The sequence below is a fragment of the Orussus abietinus genome, unplaced genomic scaffold, assembly GCF_000612105.2.
Source record: "Orussus abietinus isolate OABI.00-Male unplaced genomic scaffold, Oabi_2.0 scaffold14, whole genome shotgun sequence".
Taxonomy (NCBI): domain Eukaryota; kingdom Metazoa; phylum Arthropoda; class Insecta; order Hymenoptera; family Orussidae; genus Orussus; species Orussus abietinus.
The window spans coordinates 201,589-226,879 of NW_019395994.1; the positions used below are offsets into that span (position 1 = coordinate 201,589).

The 25,291-nt window shown below is 44.0% G+C and overlaps 1 protein-coding gene across 8 annotated transcripts in view; it reads left to right on the top strand.

Moving 5' to 3' along the window:
- LOC105698255 (rho guanine nucleotide exchange factor 10) overlaps window positions 1-24,865 on the top strand; it is a 47,960-nt gene extending 23,095 nt beyond the window's left edge. For 5 of the 8 annotated variants that reach the window (XM_012422328.2, XM_023434092.1, XM_012422330.2 and 2 more), the window contains 10 exons: window positions 14,741-14,945; window positions 15,283-15,520; window positions 16,020-16,202; window positions 16,340-16,636; window positions 17,130-17,222; window positions 17,639-17,863; window positions 17,940-18,101; window positions 18,304-18,510; window positions 18,599-18,913; window positions 19,192-24,865. In XM_012422328.2, the coding sequence (XP_012277751.1) occupies window positions 14,741-14,945; window positions 15,283-15,520; window positions 16,020-16,202; window positions 16,340-16,636; window positions 17,130-17,222; window positions 17,639-17,863; window positions 17,940-18,101; window positions 18,304-18,510; window positions 18,599-18,913; window positions 19,192-21,063 (3,797 nt within the window). In that variant the 3' untranslated portion in view covers window positions 21,064-24,865. Of the gene's footprint in view, window positions 1-1,176; window positions 1,641-7,017; window positions 7,262-7,419; window positions 9,532-14,740; window positions 14,946-15,282; window positions 15,521-16,019; window positions 16,203-16,339; window positions 16,637-17,129; window positions 17,223-17,638; window positions 17,864-17,939; window positions 18,102-18,303; window positions 18,511-18,598; window positions 18,914-19,191 lie in introns of those variants that run through there. The other 3 variants (XM_012422335.2, XM_012422333.2, XM_012422334.2) reach the window with 3 other exon arrangements.
- The last annotated feature ends 426 nt before the right edge of the window (window positions 24,866-25,291 follow it).

A 25,291-nucleotide genomic window follows, 5' to 3' on the forward strand; every position in this document is an offset into this window, starting at 1 on the left:
GAAAACGCATCCTGCAAATTTCGTCGCATTTTCGCTTTCCGTCGACCTACCGTCAGCTTTTGGAGCACTTGAATATCGGTTATCATATGTCCCGACGTGCTTTGAAACGAGTAGGTTGAAACGAAAATTCTGAATATACATATTAGGAAGATAGGAAGCCATAAGATATAACACTTTATTCTTTAGCAATATCCCCGTTTAAATGGTAAAATATTATGGTCTAATTTGATTTAGTATATTTTCGCTTCATTCGATTCATTATGTCACTATATTTTCCTGTTGGGTATTTATATTCCTGATGGGTGCCGCAGAACTCGTGACAGGATCATGTGAAATAAAAAAAAAACAAGGCGCTCGTCGAGAGGTATCATTTCTATAGTGACATAATGCATGTTATATATACTTCAAGAAAAAATATATTAAGTCAAGCTATACTACATTTTTTTTCACATAGACACGTGTTCCAAGCAGACTTTTAGTTTTTTTTATTGATTTGTGGAAACTATTTATTTTTTTAGTGTTTTAACGGGAGAGTCCCCTTAATATCATTTTTAGGCCTTTTTCACGGTGAACGCAGTTTAATCAAAGTCAAACAAAATACAGATCGACGTATTCACTGAAATCGTTCCCGTGGTTTTAGTGTATCGCAAAGCATAAGCGACTTTTCAAACGAAAATTCTCTTTCGCAGTCAATTATATAATTATCATCGTCAGGCTATGACTATAAATATCATGAGAAACCGATACGTAGCCATTTCTAAGAACATACATCGTTATCGCCGACGTAGCGTGTACTATTTTTCTTACCCTCGCTATAGCCATCTTAATGATCGCAAATAGGACTATCGCGCGGGCACCGAGCTCTAAGTACACCAAGTGCATTTTATTCCCAGCCCCTCAAATAACGACAATGACTTAAATAAGTGGGACCTATTGCCGCTTCTGCATCGAACGATTGGATTAAGTCCCATTGTAACGTGTCATCGTTATTGTGCCGACGATTCCACGGAATAACGATTAAATTTCCCTCTGGAATAAACAACTATCCCCCGATGAATTCATCAATTTAGTCGTCCGATGGGGTACTATCGCGCAATTACTGCCCCGATACGAACAAACACTGCTGGGTACTATATGGGGGCCCAAAGTTCCTAGATGATCTAAAATAGTTATCACTCTATCGTGTATGAACTTTTCGGAATTTTAATTATACAAAAGAGTAGGACGAAGAACGAAGATTTTGTTAATATCGGGCGTAAAAAGTTAATTTGGAGCAGGGCGAAAAAATACGAAAATGGTGAAAAGGAGTTTAAAGATCGTCGAAACCGCAAATTTAGGGGAAAATAATTGGGAGATACATCCCAGCTGAAGCGTAAATCTTGGTTAACTCGAAAATTGGCCGATTAACCAACGGGGCCAGATTCCAACGAGAGGCTTGAAGTTCAACTTTGCTTAACTTGGACAACGGCCAGAGGCGGATAAAATCCGCACCGTTGATTGGTGGGGGCTAAAATTAACTCGGGTTTAACTTCAAACTTCACGGCGCAATCGGACCAAGGTGGCTGCCTGTTAATCGGTCGAAAGTCTCCGCGCAGCGTTAAACTTCGTATCGTGGCATTGCCACTGTTGCAGAATTCAGGGTAATTTATCACAAAATTCGCGGGCCATTGTCTTGTAATTACGGTGCACGAATAATCATTCTTTTGCTTTTATATGTTTTTGCGAAATGAGGGCGATGCCAATATTATGTGCAGCATCGTTATATTTTAAAAACAATAAATATTCAAATGTTCGTCGTGCGTTAAATAATATACTAGATTTAATTACCGTTTAATATCTGACAGATTTTATCCAAGGACTCCAGGGAGTACCGATAATTTAAAAGCGACGAATTTTTAGGGCCTCGCGAGTCATGTGCCAAAGTTTCGAACGATTTGATCCAATACCCTTAAAACAAAGTGTCTCATTCGAGTCCGATTTCAGGAGGGGTTTCATTTCACCCTAATTAGCGGATGAATCGCGTTTAAGGTTTAACGAATATTCTTTTAGTTTTTCTAAAATGACCCCAGGTGCTTCGTATGAAAGCGGCGAGCCTCGTCGGTTTCGGATCGAGCCTCGGGCCGTCCGAATTTAGGATTCGATGGGCCGGGGCGAATCGAGCCGATGAGCACCCTCGCCGTGATCTTGGCTCGCGTCGAAGTTTTATTCGCGATCCGTTTCCGGACGAGTGCCGACCGAAGGCCGCCTTTGTCGGAGACGGCGTGCTCGATTCATCGAATCGTTTTTGCACGGGCGCGTCTTAATTAAGGGCGTTCCCCATCGTATTCGTAACTCCTGCCCTCTAACGCGCCCACTTCCGAGCCAGCTGAACTCGATTAGGGCGAGATTCCGCCGTTAAGGCGTTACGAAAGGGTCATTCTGTATATATCATAACGTCAAAATATTTAGGACACTTTTCTCCAAACTGGATACACCGAATCAATACCATAATAGACATCGAACAGTTGACCGGCAATCCATACCTAAGAATAGCGATCAAGCGTTTAGATCCGGATAACCGGATGCAGCCACTTCGGGTCGTGCTCGATAATAGCAAACTTGGCAATATTTGAAACATATTTTAAATTTGGAAGCCATTATTAGAGCCAGCCAGTTGTCCGGCTACGCGGGCGATCGTCTTCGAGACAATGGGGACCATCCATTCCGGAAGTATTGCGCTTCCTCGTCGAGTGAGGACTCTTTAGGACCAGGCGAAGGAGGTGCTTTGGGGTCGGTCCAGCTTCGGGGAAGACGAACGTTACCGTTTACGGTCGCAAATGGCCGAATTCTCCCGGCCATGCCGCGCGGGACAGTTTCCTGACTTATCGACATCGAGGCGCGCGGATCGTCCGCATACCTCGGATGCGCTGACTAAGCGAGGCGGAGGAGTTCACTGACATCCTCTGCCAGTGGCTTTCGGAAGTTCGCTTCGTTTCGTGCGAAATAATCGCGCCCCGCCGATTCCGCGAAAATCGATAGCCGAGCCGATGATTGGCCGAATCGCGAACTCGGGCCACTGGTGCTCAACCGCCGGGCGACGTTAAGGGGGCATGGGACCTTGTAAGTAAAAAGGGATCAATTTTGAAACGTTTGCATATCCCGATAGGTACTTAACGCGTACTCAAAAAGGTTATCTACAGGACATTGGAAAACATGTTTTGAAAAAAAGTCGTAACACCTTCCCGACCGGTACCTATCGATCGGCTTTTTACCGCCGGCAGCCTACTGTGGCCCAAACGAGCCTATCAGAAGTGTGCAGTAGGTTCAATCGGAAGCTGTCGGCAAAGGGTTAAAACGTGACTTTTTTTTTCAACATAAAATAATTTTTCAATATCGCGTTCATATCCGTTTAGAGAACGCTAGAAGGCTAGCAACGAAAGACGTTCGCTCCTCGTGCCTTCCTTTTAGTCGCGAGTTCCATTCTCGCAGCAATACCTTCCATCCTTTTCTTTTTATATCCATGTCACGACCGCGGTCGACGAGGCCGAAGTTAGCTGCGTTTCGTCCATGGATGTGGATGCAGGGAATCCGCAGAGCCAACCGTACCCTCGATATTCTCGATGGCAGCGAGAAGGAGGGCTACCTTTTTGTTATTAAATTGGCTATCGCCATATCGCGCCGCGCAACCGTTTCGCGTAAAAACGGAGAGACAACGGCCCCTTTAGTTTTCCCTTTCGTTTCTATTCCCTTTATAGTCGGATCGGTGTGCGCGGTCTGTGCATCCCATAGTTCCGTCAGGCCTACTCCCTGAAATATAATAATACCGAAACTCTCGCCAGGGGGTGGCCGACCTTGAAGTCCTCCCCTCTCCTTCGCGTACAGTCTTGTTACAAACGTTGTCCTGCATTGAACGGTAACTTGGACGAAGCGACACGATTGATAAGAAAATTCACCGTAGGACGGTGGGAACACCCTCGATAATTCATTCATAATTTGTTTCATATTTCATCATTTATTCATGGGGGAGATCGTATGAAACGAAATAGAAAAAAAAAAGCGGAGCACCGCCGCTCTTCGCTGTGGGATGGCCGAATTGCTACAAGGAGGGTTATTATCTTTCAGTGGGGCTCATGGAGCTTATCGGAATGGGCTCTTTGCTACAGTTTACGCTCTCTCGGTGTCCGGAAGAAATTATAGAGAGAGGGCATCCTCCGTCTCTCGGGATCCCGGAAGTACTTTGCGTGCGCGCTACCCTGACAGAAAAATCTAGGTAAATGAACTATTTCTTTAACTGGTTTTCGTAACTCAAAAAGGATTCGGATACATTTTATTCTTTTTCAATTTTTCTGGCTTCAAGAGATTTCGTTAACGAGAAATATTTCGATTGCCGAAGTTTCAAATGATTCGGTGCGCCCAGTTTGGAGAGAAGTTTCATAAATATTTTGACGTTTCATACGTATAGAATGACCCTTTCATATCACCTTAAAACCAGGGCTTTTTACCGGGCTTGGTAGTTCCAGGGTTAATCTCTCCTGGAAAGTAAACATTTCGCTCGGTGCAAGCCTCCGCGAGACCGCTCGGTAAATTGAACCGATTTGCCGGTGCCGATTCGCGGAGGTGTGTCGTCGTCCTCGGGTAAATCGACCTTTTTACGCGCCGCCTCTGTTTTCTTCGAGGCCTGCTCGGCGACTTAAATCGGGAATCGATACCGGCGATTCCCACGCAGAATCTGGTCACCGGTGCCGGCCGCGTCATCGCCGCGCGAGACCCGGAATGTCTTCGGGAGACACCGATTCTCTCTCTCTCCCTCTCTTTCTCCCTTTCTCCCTCTCTCTTTCTCTCTCGCACGAATACCTTCGATCGAGAAGGTTGAGAAGTCTCGCGGACCGTTCTCTTTCTTAAAACAGCGGTTCAATGTGCCTTTCCTCAAACGACGGTTCTTTTCTTAAAACGTTAAATGCACGGAAAAAAAAAGAAATTTGTCATAGCCAGGGTGATTAAGAACCCGGATTTTATTAAAAAGAAAAAACCAAGCGGGTCGGGTTTTATTAGACCGTTTAATGAAATCGATTATTCGCAAAAATTACTTTCTACAATGATTGACTTTTGCAATACATCGCTGTAATCTAAAAGTTTATACGCTTCTTTGCCTCCGTTAACGGAAAATCTCTTCTCGTCTTACAATGTGCGTCTAAACGAAACATTTATCGAATTCAAATCGAGCAAATAGTTTGATTGCATCAAAAAAATATGGTCAATTGACAAATACATTTGAATGAAATATATCCTCGTTCGACTGTACGACAAAGAAAATACAAGGGTCATTCGAGCACATTTGTTTTGAACGAAACAAATCGTTTTCTCAGGGTACCGATTCAGCCTACCGGAGAGTCGGTACAGACGGGGGCGCGGGGGCGCGGGGGCGCGGGGGCGCATGCTCATGTGAGTCGTTGCACCTGCGCCGGTGACCGAGGTTGGCCTCGGTCCACCTTTGTTTGCATAGGGCCAACTCCGGCATCCTTAAAGATGGCCATGGCCGTTTGATAAATGGAAACCGCTCTCCTCGCGGAGCCGCGGCAGGACCGGAGGCGCCAGGATTTATATCGAGGATCGAGCGCGAAATCTCCTGACCCCGGGTCAAGAACGTTTATTCTACAAGAAACGGGCGTTTCCCTTCCGCCCCCGCCCGCTCTCCGACCCGCCCTATCGAATCTTCCAGATTACTTTCCTTTGTGTCGCTTTCGCGTCGTCGCGTTGCAGTAATTATACCATTGCTCGACCAATTCCCAAAGGGAGACTCGAATTAACGAGCGACCGCCGTCTTCTCGTGGACGCGCGACGCGTGGACGCTGCACGGAGTAAAATGAGAGCCTTAAGGTGATACGAATGTGTCGTATACACGTACAAAAAAGTCCATATAATTATGAAACTTTTCTCCAAACTGGGTGCATCGAAGCATTTGAAACTCCATCGCGAGAATATGAAGGTCCTAAGGAAGAACGCGATGCTCGTGAAATTTTATTTTTGAATAATCGTCCCAAGTATCGGCACGTGCGAGGTAAACTCGGAATTGGTCACGTCCATCGGTCTTTTGGCCAGCGTCCGTAGGACAAGGGTCGTTATTGTCGTCATTATTCTCTTTTTATCCCCTCGATCTCCTTATCCGCATAAAAAAAGACCGCTCGCTTCCACAAATATATGCCGTTTTGTACGAATTACGCCGTTAATTGGAACACTGGTGCGAGGCATTGAATCGAGCGCGTTAACGGTGTACTTGGAACCGGCAATTATTCTCTCGTTACTCACCAAATAACGCGGACAATCGCCATTCCTGGGCGACAAAGACGTATGATTTCGTTCAGATTTTAAAAGGCGAGGACAACGTGAGTAAACGACTTTGCGCGGTTTTTACCGTTGCTCGTAATGCGACCATTCTTTAATCGGAAAAGGCGGGCAAGAGTACGCTTGAAAAATGGTAGAAATTCCGCAAATGAAAGACGCATCCAAACCCTTTGGTTTAGAGTTTATTCTCGTCTCGATAATGGCACCAGCTTGCCATGACCGTGGAATCTCTACCGCCGACGATTCCTTGTACTATTTTCCATTTTCCTCTACGGTCAATTAGGACATCGGACACCATGAATCCAGGGGATTTCTGAAGCTTTGCTTCGATTTCTTTATAATTATTGCGCACGCTGCCGCTTAAACGTTGAATCGAATAGTTCGAGGAGGATCCGCCATGGCGCGGTTCCGTCGTTTCCAGGCTGGAGGTTCGAATAAAGGGCCGCGGTCGTTCCGTGGAAGGAATGCGCGCGCGTTGTGTAACGTATGTGCGTAGGATTAATAAATAAGCAGGGGCACGGGCGATAAACGTTCCCGGTGGGGGCCTGAATGACTCTCTCGGTACACGCGCGTGCGCGCCGTGCACATGCACGCGTAAGCGCGGGCGCATGCGCGGTCGCGCCGGCCGCGCCGGCCGCGACGCCGAGACGCAGCCAGACCATGGAGGGATAGTGTCGGGTGCGCGCTCCGCTGGGGCGGTCGGCTGTTCTCTCGAGTCTCGCGCGCGCCTCGGAGATAACCTCGCGGCCGCCCGATTGCTCGCCGGATGTGCGCGCGCAGCCGCGAGTCGAGGGCCGGCAGCGGGTGGCGGTCGCCCGGCGGGCCGAGTGGGCGGGGGAGGGCGGGCCGGAAACGTGTAGTGAGCCCCGGTCGGGTTTGGGCATCGGCACGCGTTCGCCGTGGCGCTGGACACCCCTCGCTTTGTCGACGCCCGTGCACGGTAAGCCGATTTGGAAGGAGAATCCCAGATCTCTCCCACTGCGACCAGGTCCGACAGTCGGAGCCCAGGGGCGAGGATTACGAAAAAGTTGGTCATAACCTCAAAAATTAAATTTCTATTTTGGAACGATCGATCGTCGGATTGGATAGAGGAGTAATTCGGATGTTTGTTGCCAAAAGGTCGGAAGTCTAATTGTTATTTACCGTTCCGTGCGTCGATCTGAAATTATCATTTGGCCGAATTACTGGCATCGATCTTTAAGAAGGAAAATTTTACCTTGTATTAGGTTGAGGCATAACTTTGTACGATTTGTTCATATGTTTTTTTATAAAAAATAAAGTTATGACTCAATTAGGTGCATAACTCAACTTATACAATGAGAAAAATTGGAGGAAACCGTGTCGTAGATAACGATATATCGTCGCGTGGCATCCCGCCGTGCCGTTGCTAAACGTTCCGCAAGATTACTGGAGCATTGCGACTATTACAAAATCGGCACCTGGAATGCCGTTGAAGTTTGAACGGTTGGGCAGTTTCAAAGACACTTTTAACGTATCGTTATTACGGTCCAATTTTTTCATTCGAGTTGTAAACGGTCTACAAAGACTCGCGGACCGTTGACACTTGCAGCGGCACCGACCAGTCGCGAAAGCGAAATTCGTGCATACGTTATCGTTCGCGGAGAAAAATAAGAACCTTAAAGTTACAGAAACCTATCCGGTGGAAATCGTTGTTTACGATACGGTTAAAAGCTGTCCCATTAATCGTAACCCCTTTATCGTAACGCTAACTGACATACTCTGCTGTCCTTGTTTCAACGGGTAAAATCTGTACATTTTGCAGATTTTATTTTTTCCGTGTTTGCGTCTCAAGGTTGACGGAACGACCGCTGGAGACAGGATTTTCTTTCCGAATTTTTCAGAATCCGTTCTTCTCCCTTGGGATCGTGGCAAATATGATTTTCTCTATTTATTGCAAATTCGATCCCGTTGATTCCGATGCAATTCCGAAAGACGAAGTTATCCGAGGAGCGTCTAAAGTCCGAAGTCGTTACTCCGGGTGTTGATCGTATCTATCTTGATTCGTTTCGCCTATAAAGAACAATTGTCACCATTAGAATCGACCAATCGAGTTTGGAGTAGGACCCGCAAACAAAGGATACGGATGCAGGCTGGATTAAGTTCGCATCGATCCTTTGGAAGCTATTACCTATATTCGTCTGGGTATTTCCGTATCATATTTTTAGATAGCTCGTATTTTGTATCTTTGTTATGTGCAATGTTTATTTGGAAAAACTAGGCGTACTCGTCAAGAGACTCGGTTAAAGTTCCAGAAACGTTTAAGAACGAAATTCTGTTTATGTCCGTCACGGACTTTGAACGACATTTTTATTCTCATGATATGATAGATTATTGCAAAATCGCGTCTATTGCAGTTAACGCAGAGGTCAAAAATGCAAGTAACGTTGAACGTTGTTTTTCGTTCTTGGTTCTGATTCGGTCTTCCTTGCGAGAATTTTCATTTTGTTGAGTTTCAGTGGTTCATTCCGACGAATTTGAATGACCTCCCTCTTTTCCCGTCTCGAGCATTTTCCTACCGAATGTGTTAGTTGACCTCGCATTGCCCAGAGAGTGCTCAGAAATTTCCAGGAATCCTCGTTGCACGCTTCCAAGAAGCTGATCGAGTGATCTACAGCCATCGGCTTGGATCTTCTACGAGAGGCCGTGAATGCGATCTGCGCCATATTCTTACTTCATGCTTCCTCATTGGCGAACGTTACGCAATTAAGTTGCAAACCGTTCGAAATTGAACGATTAATTGGGTATCGCCTAGACCTTGAAATTCACTCCATCGGATTATCCGAAAATCGGATCCGGGTGAAGAGCATACCGAGGCGAAAAATTAGGCCAACTTATCGAGATCGAATTTGTTCTATGAGGTCCGTACCGCAAGTAATGCAAGGTCCATTCGAATCGTGGAGATTGCCCATTGTCAAATTAACCTGGCTCGGGGAATCGAAAGATAAGAATGGGTGGAATCAACCGCGATGACGGTGATTGGTCCATAATTGTGGGGTAGTGGGGGCACGCGATGCGCGTAAATGGAAACGCATCCGCGACCAAGACGCGGAAGACCGACAGGGCGGCGAAGCGTAAAGAAGTAGAAGAGAGAAGTTATCGGTATGGTGGCCAGTGAAAGCGAGGGCGAGAGTTAGTCGTAAAACGAAAACGAAACGGACCGAGCGAAAGGATCTACCGTCTCACTTGGGAGTAAGTACAACTGGATCGCATCGCGGGATGCCGTGGAAACGTAAACCTCCGTGTTTTTGGTCAATTCGATGGTCGCCGGTCATAACCGCGATCCGAGATACTTTAAGCCGATCGCTTTGAAAAAGAAAAATGGTACCGAGCGAAACGGTTGCACGTCCAGTTGGCCGACTTCGCGCGCATTACGCTAAGTGTTATGCAACGCCACGTGCGTTGAATAGTTAATTGTATTAACGATCGACTCGAAGGTCTCCGATGAGCACAATGGAAAACGAGTAGACGGAAACGGTCCAGCGTGGCTTAAGGTGAGGTGAAACGCGTTGAGAAATTTCATCGACGCCGGTAAAAAAGATTAGTCTAAATAACTATGCTGACGTTCGGATTTATATCGACAGCTGTGTCGGATTATATTGGGTATTGTACTAATTGGCGTACTCCATATATCGTTTCCGTACAATGATTATAAAGAAATTGAGGGTGGAACGTCACCCGGCGCCATTTGTGATTTCAATGTCAAATGAATTTTCTGTCCGAGATCTCGCGTTGCATTTGTTTTCGCATAGAAGCGCATAAGACCCTCGATCGAATGGCTCTCACAAATGGATATAATTCGACACGGCTGTCGATATAAATTCGGACGTCGATCGAACTTCTCGACGCGTTTCACGTCGTCTTAAAAACGGAGCGACGAGGGCCGAATTATCTTTCGTGGTTTCCATTTAGTTTCAATCGAAAGTTCGATCGCCCTTTAAAGGCCTATACGAGCTCTTCGAGAACTCTGTGAGATTTTCTTCGTGCCGACCATAGTCCAGCTCGCAGAGAGCAGCCATTTGTCCGAAACGGAAACGGATGATTTAGAGGAGCGACCGACCGGCCAATGTTGTTGCCTCGCGACGCCCTTCGCTCTTCCTCTCGGCCGAACCGCATGATTGACGCAATTCGACGCCCGCCGAAGAGAATCCCACTCCCCCTCGAGAATAATAATTGCGTCTCTCGCGCAATTATTTCAGTTAACGGCGGCAACGCTTAAGCCGACTTTCCCACGTTTGTTCCTCGCCCACCTGGGAGAAGCTCTCGGTCCCGTGGACGTGTTGTTGATTTCGTGGATGTACACAAAAAAAAAAATAAATTCCTAAAATTCTTACACTTAGTACGTAAAATTAAAAAATTGACGTCTTGACAGGGAATTAGCGTACATTTAAAGAGGAGAACTTTTTCTGCACTCCGTACAGTGAGGGGCACGAGTGCTTTCCCTGCAGATATGGTATGCCAATGCACGATGGAAAGGCATTCGTGTCCATCAGGGCACACGACGTCGATTGGCGCAAGTTGGGCAGCGGATACCCTCGGGGTGTAGGAAGCGTTTCCGATTTATTAGACCTTTCGATTCGGTGACTCGACAATGCCGATTGCGTGCCGACACCCGGTAAACGATGCAGTCTCGGAGGTGACCGTAAAACGCCGTTTCCGGCGCGATCTGGCCGAGAGGGATTCGCGATTCGCCGCACGGATTCCGCTCGCGCCCGGTGAATGCCAAGCGGCCATCTTGGAACGTTCGCGTTTGCGCCTTTGGTGCGTCTACGTGTTCGCGAGGGAGCTCGACGTGGGTTTTCAAGTTTATCTCCGGTTAGTGCGTTTCCTTTAACGCCGGTTGACGGATTTCGGCGAGATCCGTGGTTGCGCTTTTCTTTTCACCATTTTTATATTTCATCCCTATTGCCCGCGAGGGGCCGTTTATTTGGAGGTCGGTGAAAATTATTATAAGTGGAAGACGAAATTCACGATCTTCTTACCGCAACGTTAAATAGGAGAATTAACGTGTATTATTGTGAACGTGCTCCGCATGTGCTCGATACCGATCGATCGCTGAACCCTTGTTACTTAAGCGGCCCTTTTAACGTCACGCAATACCCACGAGTGCAATCATTGTTGTCGGTTAATGGTCAACCAACGGTTTGGATGAGTAATCGCTGAACGTGCTTCGAGCTCGGTTTTACCGCTGTCGGTCATTGCTGTAAGAGAAACTTCAATTATGTTAATTTTCTAACGACGTTTTGTTCCAGAAACGGTGTTCCAAAAAATATACCTTGTTCAATCGCAAGATTACTTTTTACTCAATGGCGTGCACGTGACATGTAGAATCGCCAACTTTCGATCGTTGACGATGCTTTTTCACATTTTGTTGACTGATATTCATATCCACGGTCATAAATATTATACATTCGTAATTTGACACCGTGAGTTTAGTCAGGGAACAGTTTTTTTTTTTTGTTGAAAAATGTAATTTTACAAGGATCGCGTTCTTCCTCGGGGTCTCCGTTGCATGTTAAAATTTCAAGCTATTCCGTGCTCCCAGTTGGGGAGAAAGTTGAATAAATATTCTGCCGTTTCGGAAGCCACTTTTATATCACCTTTACGTTCCCCGAGAGAAATGGGTCCTTAATTAGAGTACAGACGCAATCCGGCGACTCGGGGGTATCGGACATCGACCGCGGCTTTGAAGACACCGCCGCTACTCGTAATTTGCCGGCAATTCCGCGCACGTGTCGTTATCGCAAAATCGCGCGAGAGCCGTCGAGACTGCGAAACGGCTAGAGAATCGTTTACGTAATCCTCGCGTCGACGGAGGTAGGTTAGGTCAGGTTGGACCGTGCACTTGCGCATGCGTTACGTCCCAGAAACAAAGCCCTATCCGACCTCGTCCTGTATCCCTATCGGTATCGAAATATCGGTTCGATTCAATACCCTTAAAAAAAGTGACTCATTCGAATCGACTGATTGGAGGGGGGTTTCACTTCAACCTTAACCCCTTTCCTACACCGGAAAGTTTGCATCGATTCGTTGCACGCGGTTTGAAGAAAAGTTTCACGAACGAGAACTCTTTGATGCCACTTTCGCATCACCTTAATGGGATCGTTAACTCGGACTCGTGTCACGCTTAACACGGAGGACTGATAAGGGGTGATAAGGGGTGAAAAGTGTGCCAGAAAGCGGAATTGGCGGCGACGAAACAAAGGGTTCGGTCTGGTTTTAGTTGTAACGTTAGCAGGGAATCGAAACAATGGCGAGGTCGGCAATGTTTACGGGTCAGGGTCTGGAAATATTAATTGAAGAATTGCAACACGCGCACCTGGGTAATCGACGACTAGCGGTCGCGTCGCGCGTCTCTCGCCACATCGACCGATAGCATTGTTTTCCGAGAATCGCAACGAGGAGAGTTTAATTCCATTGCGTCCGACGCGAAGTCGACCTCGCAATTATCATAGTTGAATCGTCGAGAGTATCGCCACGCTGGAATCGGGAATTTCTCTGCCGCGTGCGTCGCCTCGACGGGGCCGCGAAACTCCGACCCGTTTTTTCCCTACGTTTCCATCGCGTAAACTGAAATATTATCTACATTGTCGGCGTTACTCAAGTTGGGTAATTAATACCCAGCCGCCCAACCTGAAATTCCATTGTGTCGTAATTCAGTAAATAGGAGATTGAATTACGTTCCCACATCCCTTGCCCGCTTCTACGTCCACGCACCGGTCATCCTTGGTTTTACCGGGTAGACTTCGGTAAACCGAAGCCCGGCAGACTTTAAGGCGGTCGAAAATGGAGTCGAGAGGTCCTGTACTACCTTTTTCTACGGTGCACGGGTTAGCTGCATTAATTAATCAAGCCCACCGCCGAAAATTATCGGAATTTCCACACCTATACGACCGTAGACCTCGGGTATTCTCCAAGCGTACACGTGAAAAGCCAATCGCGCATACGCGTAATAAGCGGAAACGATTTTATAAATAGACACTTCCGTCACCCGAGCGGATGAGTGCGCGGGGCGTTCGCGAGTTGGCGCTAGCTGGGCTAGGCTGATCGTGAGCAACGTAGAGGGAGGTGGTGGATTTGTCACCCGTCGATAGATCCCGAGAAAAAGTGCCGGGATGCCCAATAAAGGTCCGCTATATTGATCGCCATCCAGGGTGGAACGAAATCGATGGCCACGGATTACCCGGCCGTCCTTGTCGAACGCTCGCGTACCGTTTTTCGACGTCGAAAGGTCCTGTACAATTTTTTTTTTCCGCAGCGCGTAGTTTATCTATAACAATTGGTTGGAAAATAGCCAATCGTTTGGTCGAACGCGTTTCAGCCTCGCTCCGCTGTCTGTGACGTAGAGGCAAGATGAGTAGTCGATCGTGGCTACGCTAGGGCCGAACGCGTTATACGGGAATCTGCCGTACTTCCGGAAACGTCTGCCGGTGGAGGATCCCTCCGTCTAACCTCTTTCGAGCACATGTCGTAGCAACGTCCTCTCCATTTCTATGACGCGATGGCATCTCGGGGAGAAAGAGGAAACGGAGCGTAATATCGCGACCGTCGACAAGGTGGCGCGGTCGGTGGCCCCCGTGTGTTGACACACTCCGCTCGAAAGGCCCTCTCGAAGCCAAAGCCACCCACTCGTAACCTGTTCGTCGTCTGCCCACACCGCGAGGCTCTCGTTCCGGTCACCCTGAGAGAAAAAGAGCTGGCAAACCGAACAATTTCACCTTTTTCATAGAGGAACGTAATTTATCGTCCGATTGACGATAAACTGGGAGCTACGACTATTTTTTGATAGTCGAGCATTCTACTCGTTTTTTTACGAATGTTGTACGAACGGTAGCAATATTTATAGCAATGTTTCTTGTACCATTTTCGAATTAGAAAAGTATAGTAAACGGAGAATAGTTAATTATACTCCACCCAAAAGGTAAAAAAATATAGTAACCGTTGCTAGATTTCGTAGTTTGGCGATAGACTTAATTTTCCTATAAAAAGTATGCGAGTTTTAAATAAAAATGTTACATGCAGCACTTATGATAAAATGGTTAAAAGATATACTCCATAAACGGAAGTTGAACAGTGTCCATAAGTAACAACATCCTGCTACGTAAGTGCATCAATAATTGGGATTAACGCCGACAATTTGCTCGTCCATTTGAATGAGCCTTGTTGAAGGTGTAGATTTTGTTCGGCAAATCGATTTCGATTAAAGAGCATTTTTTTTTTTCCATTTAAATTGTAACGGTAGGATGCACGATGAAGAAGCCATGATTATTGTGATAGAACGGGAATTGAGGTTTTCGTTCTTGGCGAATAAGTTCAATTTCGAGAAGGACAAAGAATGAACGATCCAAGGGTTCAATGTTCAACCTTACGAATTAAGAAGAGAACTCGTTTGAATGTTTAGATGAGCCCCGGTCAAGGTGCAGGTCTTGGGACGACGTAGGGTCGGCCAAGATGGAGACGGTCGGGCAGCAGCATCCTCCCCTGGAGGCGAGCAGGTCCACGCAGTCCTCCACGCAGTCGGCCAGGAGCGAGGACTCCTGGTGCTCCGCCTCCGATCATGACCTCTCTTCGGACGACGAGAGCGAAAAGAGCAATATCAGTATTAAGTAAGAAACTATCTGGCTGCAACTTCTGCCTGCGCTTCCAATGGCGCTCTACGTGGCCTCTTGAACGTTAAAAAAGAAAAAAAAACCTAGGGGAGACCGGGGCTAGTTCTTACAACGAACTTAGGCAGGTTGTTGAAGTACGTTTCAAAGCGTTTAACTTCGCAGAATATTTTTTATATTAACGTTAGTGCAATTTTGCATACTTTTGTCGTCAGTTTCGTGACTTTAGTGATTTTGAGGTTCCACATATTTTCTTACGATCGAAAATGTTTCGTGATAACTTGGGAAGGGTTAAGGAAGCGCCGATCTGACGTGTGTAAATAATTGTTTGCCGCAGGAGTAACTGTCAGTTGAGAAATACTCTACACAAGGCCAGGACCCTCTGCGACAAGTGGAGGTCGCAAAACGTGAGGCTGAACAACTCGGAATCCCTCGATTCGCCCGTTAATCAAGGCAGGCTGTCTCGGTGGTTCAGCATTCGCAGAAGTTCCACTCATCAGTACGACGTGGACTCTACCGACACGGTCTCGCTCACGGGACCAGTCAAACCCCCGCAAATGCCTCAACTTTGTGAGGTAAAACGAAGCTAGCTTCTCATGGGTAAACTATGCCGTTGACATTCCAGTCCTAAAATGAATCGGTTCTAAGAGCCTGCATATTTCGAGTACCGCTAAACTAATGCCCGGTTCCACTAACCTCGGTCTGGAACAAGTAAACAAATTTTTTCTTTTATTAAAAATGATATTTCGCGAGCACCATGTTCTTCCTTAGAGCCTCCATAATCATATGCCGAAGTTTCCATCGATTCGGTGCATCCTGTTTGGAGAAAAGTTTTGCTTGAAAAGGCTTGCCAAAAAAACNTAAATATTTATACGTTTTATATATATAGAACGACCCTTTCATTTCACCTTAAACCGAAGAGTTGATTCGGTTCAAAGAACGACTGATCCGGAGAGAATTGGTAGTCTTTTTGTACAAAACTAGAATGTGATAGACTTACTTCAAATATTTTCTCTGACATACTCATTTGTGACCATTCGAAAGAAAGTTCACTAATCGTACCTTCAATTTCAGGTCGAAGAAGAGAATGGAGCGATAGTACAATTTCAATGTATACAGCAGCAAAGGCAAGCTCCACCGTCTCTTCCCCCCGCACCTTCCAATTTGAGTCCTCAGCAGGTGAAACGACGTCACATAGTTGCTGCGATTGTACACTCGGAAAATAGTTACGTAGCTACCTTGCAGAGGCTTGTTAATGTAAGTGCGGTGAATAAAAAAAGAACCGATAACGCGCGGAGATAAGTGAAATGGCATTGCTGCTACAATTGTGATAACTGAAACAACAACGGGTTGTTAATATACCCTGAGCGAATAAATTAGCTCTACTCTTCCAGGATTACAAGAAGCCTTTGGAGGAATCCTCGCCGCCCATCCTAAGCCAGTCGAAGATAGCTACGCTGTTTCACAGGCTGCCAGAAATTCTGCAGTGTCACACCTTGTTTAGAATCGCGTTAGCCGAATGTGTGCGCTCGTGGGATAAAGACGAAAAACTCGGAGACGTCTTCGTCGCGAGTTTTAGCAAGGCCATCGTCCTGGATATTTACAGCGGGTTCATTAACAACTTCTCTGTAGCGATGGAGTTGGCTAAGCAAGAATCAAAACGAAAGACTGCACTTGCCGATTTCTTCAAGGTAAATACTATTCACGGGAAAAACCCAAGCTATTTGCTATTATTTTACGTTTGGAGTGATCTCTTGAAATAACGAAAATCCCCTTCGATGTTTAAGGCGATGTGAAACCCCCCTCAAATCAATCGATTTGAATAAGACACTTTTTTTAAGGGTATTGGGTAGAACTGTCCGAAACTTTGACACGAGACTCGTGTGCGCCTAGAAATTATCCTAACACTTTTAAAATTTGGATCGATGAAGAAATTTGTTTTAACTTAGACCTGACCAGAACCAAAAATCGACTGATTTGAGGGGCGTTTCACTTCACCTTAATGGCATTAATCCGTACCGAAAAGAAAATTTGCTTCTGAAACTTGTCCGATCTTGTCGAGCTGAATAAGAAAATGTTTTGAAAATTGGTATTAAGAAAGTTATTGGATATGAATTATTGATTTTATCTATTATGTATTAATATCTTATAAGAGAGTTTGATCGAACCATGACATTGTTTTAGGTGAAACAAATAAGTGCCCATGACAGATTGTCCTTCTTTGGACTGATGGTCAAGCCTGTCCAGAGGTTTCCTCAATTTATATTATTTCTACAAGTAAGCCTCTTCTTATGTTGACAGATTTTTCGCACTCAAGAATCATTACGTTTTGGATTAATTTTATTGACTCACGACGTCGATGCTAAATACGCATTACTTTGGGGACCATTTTTCTTCAAATTAGAAATGATCCCAATTCCACGTAGTACCAGGACGAAGCTTTAGTATTTTATTAGTTACAGACTTTAATAAACAATTTTTAGGGATACATTTTATTTAATTTTCTGGCGTCCGGAATAGTTTTTGATCATGTTGAGAAGAATTAGAGAAAATAACAAAAGTGTCGATCGCTAACAATAAGCATGATAAAAACGATAAAAAGTAAAATTAAACGCAAAAATGTATGCGCGTTGATAGGGGTATTGAAAAAGTTAACGATTCTAATCCGGATATTTTTACACCATCCATTATAGGATTTATTAAAACACACACCGCATGGACATCACGATCGGATGTCGCTGCAGTTGGCGTTGACGCAACTCGAAAGCCTAGCGGAGATGTTGAACGAGAGGAAACGCGAAGCGGAGCAATTCCAGGCGTTCAAGGAAATGCTGCGACACGTTTCCGGAAAGCTGTCGCATCGACCGCTTTCTTCGTCGTCGCGATATCTTATAAGGGAAGACAACGTCACACAGTTGGTAGGGCATAGGGAAAACTAGCGCATCTCCGATGTTCTCTTACCCCTGCACGTTTTATTCGGAATCGTTCTTACAGGAGTTCAATCAAAATGGGATGATTACAAAGTCGAAGAGAAGAAGACTGTTATTGCTGAACGACCTGGTAGTCTGCGTCTCCGTGGCGCCTAGGTCAGCAGAAGACTTTTCCGGAAGCGAGAGGCTAACTTTGAAGTGGACGTATCCGGTCTCAGATATAGAGGTAACCAAAATGTTTACTCGAAAAGCAAACACTTGAGTTGTCTGTTCGCTTGCTGCAAAAGTAAATGCACAGCGAAACGCTTCAATAATACAAATATTTGCCAAGGGTCGAATTTCCAATATTTTGTTCTCAAAGTGTTCCATCGGATAACCATACCCATATACTTGAGGAAAGGTATAAATCCGTAAAACGTTATTTTTAGATTCAGGACACTAGCACTTCACCGACTCTTAGTCGCTTGCTGACGGCTGGCCTTAATAAAGGAGGAAGCTTGAAGTCCGATAGAAGCGGGGAAGGCGGGCAGGCCGGTGCCGATAGCCTTTGCGTTGAAATGAATGATCTCATGCACGATTACGAGGTCATGTCCAGGATAAATGACCTAGTCGCACAGCTCAAAGGAACCTACGATGTAAGTTTCATCACCTTCCTTTGACATCGTCCTTAAACAACTAAGCAGATGCGATAAAACCGTTTGATCCATTCGCGTATCTCTGCAGGGATTGACTCCTGACAGCATGAAACAGATCCTACAGTCCATCCAGTCATCCATCCAGCAGAAGGACGAAGACATGGTCTGGGCTGACAGTTGTTGCTTGCAGCTGATGACCAAACAAGGGCAAATGTACACCTTTCAAACGGAAAATCCACTTGTGAAAAAGGATTGGATAACCGAGCTGAGACTCGCGCAGTTAGCCCTTGATCCAAATAATTCACCGTCCTGGGAAGTGCCGGAGCAGGAACAAAGACCTTCTACCAAGATGCCTCTTTTTGTTAGTTCCCAACCTGTCTATCGCTCGCAACATCAATCAGAAGTGAGTTCTTTTAAGAGAGATGTTTCGTTTCCGCTGTCTGTTAAATTTTCTTTCGGAGACCTCGCGTTCGAAAATCCAAATTTTAAAAGTGTTAGGACAATTCTTAGGTGATCACGAGTCACGTGTCAAAGTTTCGGACAGACGTTTGGTAATTATGCAGAGTAGATTTGAGGTCTCCCTGAATGAAATATCCATTTCCTTCGAGCAGTCTAGTACAATCAAAAGAGCGCTTCATAAGTAAGAATCCCGTACAAGATTTTGAATTGTATGACAAACAGGTCCGTTGCGGATGCTACTATACGTCTCAAAATCCAAGGCCAACGAGGCGGCGAGGAAGAAATCAGAGCTATCTTTGGATTTGCACCGGCGACGGGGTATCCAGTCATGTAACAGTTTTTGGTCAGTCCACTACGGCAACGTCGACATCTCTGAAGCAAATCACGACCTTCGACCTTGTAGAAACGAGAGTGGCTGCGATCGAGTTTGTCAAGGGCATGTCCAACGATCCACTGACATTAGCCAGCGACCTGGTTTGGATGGGCACGGACTCTAGGAAGATCATGATCTACGTTGCATCCGAACCGGAAAAGCAGGAAGAACTGGGCAACTGTCTGGTTTCGGGCCCAGTGATCCAGATAAAGTACCATTGCGATAACGTATTCGTAGCGCTAGGAACGGGTTCCTTATTAATGTTCCGAAGGCAGTTCGATGGTACTTGGCTATTGAGAGACCCTACGGTTATTTCATTAGGCAGTGATCCGGTTTCTTGCCTGATGCCCATCAATACTTCCGTTTACGCTGCATGTGGAAGAAAAGTATGGGTCCTTAACGCCATTTCCGGGGAAATTACCAAGAACTTTAGTGCTCAACACGAACACGTAGGAAACGTGAAACTCATGGCTCATTCCGGAGTTGGATTGTGGGTATCGCTGAAGAATTCCAGCACGGTGTGCCTCTATCACACCGAAACGTTTAAGCATTTGCAAGATATAAATATTGCCTCGAACGTATTGAGGGTGACCAAGTCTAACGCATCTACGAATTCGTGTGGAGATAATCTGAATAACAATCAGACCCCCGTTACGGTGACCGCATTGATGGCTTGCAAGGGTCTCTTGTGGGTAGGTACCAACGTAGGCATCAGTCTCACGATACCGCTTCCCAGGCTGGAAGGAGTTCCGATTATTAGCGGGAGAGTCAATATATCCTACCATGCTCACTTTGGCCCGATTACGTTCTTGCTGGCTATACAGAGCAACAGGAACGGCATGATCGGTTCAATGAAGAAGGAGTCCAACGAAGAGGAAGGCGTACAACTTAGGAATAAAGACGCGGAGCACCCGCCGAAGCAGAGAGACCGGTCGAGTTTGGACTCTTCGTTGTCTTATAACATGGTTAAATTGAAACAACAGCTCTCCGGTAGTCCCGTTTTGCTGAGGAGAAAGCGAAGCAAGGAAAACGAATACAGGGGCTCCAAGACCCTACCGCGAGGGCTCGGGTGTGGAGGGGGACTTTTGTCCACTTCCATTTCCAGTTCGCAAAGCTCCGGTGAAAATTGTGATGTGTACGGTCTCTACGGGGAACTCATGTACGTTAAAGACTACGAAAATGAGAACAGTTCGGGCATCGATCCAGTGTACGAAACGTTGAGGCGGAGCGATCCAGAGCTGGCAGCCATTCCGAACAAAGTCAGCACGTTGGACCGGAGACTGAAAATGAAAATCACCAGGCCCAGGTCCTTGGATCTCTCCAACTGGTCGGTGGACTCCCATGCCAGTTCTCTGTACACTTCGTCGGGCTCCGATGAGAATCTCTCGCTGAAGGCTGACAAGCTCTCCAGAAACAGCAGCACGGCCAGCAGGAATGGACCTTCCGATTTGTCCACGACTGGCAACAGCATCGCTGCTCCGATTCAAGAAACGGGCACTGTAGACAAGCCTATGGCAAATGGAAAGAAACCTAGCAAGAGTGTGCAGCAATTCGACCAACCGAAACGTACCGTTTTAACGTTAATGGGCGGTCGAGGATACGTCAATTGGAGGCAACTCAATGGACAGACTGTTAGCGATAAAAATCCAAAATCTACCTATACCTTCAAAGACCCTAACAGCAACGACGCATACATTGTTTTGTGGGAAATGAAGTTATGATACCTGGTTGAGCCAGAAGGATGCTACATCTGCTTTAGTATGGACAGAGTCATGTTAAGCACCGCTTTCGCTGAAAACTGGTTATCAGTCGAGAGGACCAAAAATGCTGTTAAGTCCGTAGATTTTATACGTTTTCTTCTTTTTTAAGATAATCCCACTGCAAAACGATTCGTGTCTTACTTTTAAAATGTATTTTGGATTAATCCAGAAATCCTCTGGGTTTCTCTGCAACGCTCCAAAGATCAAAACATTCAGAGAAGTCTTTTGCTTAGGGTAAAAATGCTAGAGGTGTATCGCAGCTAAGGCACATAAATTTCCGTAGGAATTGACCGGCACTTATTACCATTTTGTGATAAGTCAATTAAGTTGAATGTATCTATGGATGTACATTACATAGACGTTAGATAAATTCTACCACTAACTGGTGAATCGTATCGAATAAGATCATCTCTTTAGGCCGGAAACTGCAGATTCTTAGACTATGATTTTCGGAACTCGTCGATTTGAATGCCATGCCAGCTTTATACTTTGAAAGAAATCTTTAAAATATAACAAATTGTCGCAAAGTAGCAGCGACGGACTTTTAGAGGCATTCGTGAACGGCAACGATTTAAGGAAAGCTCTTCATCGAGACGTCCATAATGATCGGATTCATTTATTACGAGAATTGGCAGCAAGTCAAAATACATACAATCTGCTGTTTTTCAAAATGACAGGAAATTAATCTATGCTTTAAGGATAATAACTACAGAATAGGTATAGATTATTTTGTGGAAAATGATATCTGGAAATCAGTTCAGATCCGAAACTACTTGCTACACTGAATCTACAGAACCTAATATAATAGTGCCTACTAAATGTACACGATGAAAGACTGTCGTTAGTCGGAATGCTTTTAACGTTAAATAAGAAATGTTGGATAAATCGAATAAAACCGATACCATGAATCGAGCGGCACGCATATCGTGTGGCGCTCGATTCATGGCATCGGCTCTATTCGATTTAGTTTAACGTGACGAAACGACAAGTCTTAATTCGCAGTTGGTGCTCACGCGTGTAAATATATTTGTATGAAGTAGGAGAATCTCAATTAGCGTCTTTATACATGCACAGTTCCGACTGGATTCGAGCAGTTAAGAGAACGTTTGAATCTCTTTTCATGGATCTTGTCTAGAAGTCGTTGGCCTCTAATTAAAGGGGTACATAAAATTAACGCGTTTAAATCTTAATTCTTTTTTCTGGGTGCATTATGGATAAACTAAACGAGGATAATATTTCTACTTTTAGTATATCATTACTGCTACTGTAAAAACTTTAAAATTAAAAAAAATGGACAGTCATTATTTTATATTTATGTTAGGTCTTTGGAGAAACGGATTAATGTTCGACATCAATGAATGAGTCTCATCCTACAGATACTAGTATACATGTCGCTTGTGTTTAATGACATTTAATTCTAACAAATAGTTTAGTCAAAATTGTACTCCATTAAAGCTCCGCGTTTCTTCGAACGGTCCGATATAAATACAAATTAATGATTAGGGTGAAAATTCTTTTTTTTTTCTTTTTCATATACTACAAGTGAAATTGTCTTACTTAGTTTTGTTTATAAATCAAGCTGGAAAAGTTATTTAGAATTGACAGCGTCAAGTCTGTGTACCCCCTTAAACGAGAAATGTTGAACGGAAGTGAGCTTATTATGCCTTCGGAATCGATTAAATGGTTATCACTTGAATGTTGACATTCAAAATGTTACTTACGATTAGGAATATTAAATGTGTGATTACATTGTTGACCCGGATAATTCGACATTTGCGTGCATTAGGTGTTTCCTTCGAAGTTCTTTTTTGAATACCTCCACTATTTTCTTTGTTTCTTTATGGGGTATTACATTTAAGGTACCAAGTGATAAAGAATAGAAACACTCTGGATATACGTCATAGATTCGTTGCAATATTGCAAAAGAAATGGTTTTTTCCTTTTTTCGGTATCGATAGCGTTCCAAATTAAGTAGTTCTTAGAAAATCTGTTTTACAAACGTTTGTCGAAAATATTTAAATTCATTTGAATTGAGTCGCGAGATGATCGACAACATGGTTGCTTATTATAATGTGTAAGAATTGTAATTCTACCTATAACTGTAAAGTCAATCACAAATATTTTAGAATTATAACTCAATGGCATGCAGGACAGCCAAATTTCAAAACTAAAAAGTGTGTTAACATTATTGTTTATATACGACAAAAAAATGTGTTGATTTTTCCATTCAGGTAGCATAGCACGATTCTAAGAGTTTTTCTATTTCTCATAATTTCAACACATTATTTATTGCGCTTCTAATTTCAATAGAGATTATATATGAAATTTCAGAAACTCCTACATTTTTCCAAAATCTTATAATGGCAACCGCTACTAGAAGAAATTAGAAGTGTGATGCTATCAGTGCTTATTTTTGGCAGTGATATCATTTTTTTTAAAATAATTAATGTAACAACCTAAAGAAACGTCGACCAACGTAGATATTGATATTCGATAATGTTTTGCTTTAATTGTTCTGACAGTAACTTGATCCGATCCTTTTTCATAAGGGCGTATCAATGTTTATTTTAAAAAAGAAAATGTTGAGATGTACGCGAGGCATAATTAATTTAGTAATAATAATAAACTTTAGATCAAGGCTCGTATTTTCAGGAATTGATTGTATCAATTTTTTCGCGTGCTGGTTCTATAGCACATGGGAAGCACAATTACAAAAATGATTTACCTTGTAACTCGTATTCTGTACGGAGTTACATGAACTCGTTTTTTGCAGAAGACTAGACAGGCTGAATTTACATAGTCACTGTCAAAAAACAGTTTCCATTTGTGATTGGCTTTTGTTAGGATACTTTAATGTGTACATATGTATTAAGAGAGAGGAGGAGAGCAAGAGAGATAAGAGTGTGCACAGTCATAAGAATTACTTTATTTTGGATAAGACATTTAGGATCATCGAGTTAGGTCGTGAATCGCTCAACCGTAGTTTTTCATTTCTGAAGAATGATGCTCCATATAATAGATGTTTCATATGTAAAAGCAATACATTATATTGTAATTCACTCGTATTGTTTCAGTCTTGGTTTAAATGCAACATTTAGTACGGGCGTCCAAATTCGTCGCATTCCGGCAGAGTTGGGCATTATTCGAACCACATTTTATTAAACAAATAAAATTATCTTCGTATTCTTTCTATTCGTTGATCGTGGTATTCGTTATTCACGTTATTCGTCATTCATTATTTGTATTATTCAGTATCCGACTTTCACCATTAGTTCTTAATTTCTAAAAGACACTGTGAATCTTCTTCAAATGAAAATTCAATAATATATTTGATGGTTTGTTCGGTAAGAAATTACACACTTGAGAATAAAAAGTTTATTTTACTTTATTCAAGTAAATGACTCTCTTATAATATTATTCTTGATTCGTCTTTTGAATAAATCCTGCCCAACTCTGCACTTCGATGTCAAAGCTGTATCACTGTGAACGGTGTCATAATTTACACAAGTGGCAATAAAATAACATATGTAGAAGTGGATCTACGCGTTGTATGGATACATAAAAATTGTACATAGGTAAAAGATCTGAAAGTAAGCTTAACATTTCTTAAAAGGTGGATTATATTCATCTAGGTACCCATTAGAAATTTGGAGCATCATTCCAGTCCTACAAAGATCCAAAATATAGAGGTTTTGTAAAGTATCAATTATGATAGTAAATCAGACTATTTGTCAACCAATAAAGAAATTTGCTTGTTGCGTTACATCTCCTGTAGTTTATTCTACTCTAGATAATCTCACATAGGAATATCTCATAGCACTTTAATGATGTTATGAAAAGAAAGATAGACAGCTAGGCGGAATCCCATGCATTGCATTTTGTGATCGACTGCTTTGTTTTAGTCAACCGAATTCATCTCTTTTCGATTTCACTTTTTTTATCATTATCGCGTTTGGGATAACTATTGAAAAAAGTGATTGTGAAAGAATTTCCAAAAGTAGGATGAATATATCGTTATAAGGAATACTTTCTACCTTTAACATTTTACAAATACTAAGTGATAAAAGCCTTATCGCGCAAGTGGTAGAACCTTATACAAGGAGAAATTTATAAAGCACATTCGGAATTATAATAACCATTTCTCATCTATATTGTGATAAGTGGCTTGAACGTTATATCGGTTACCCAG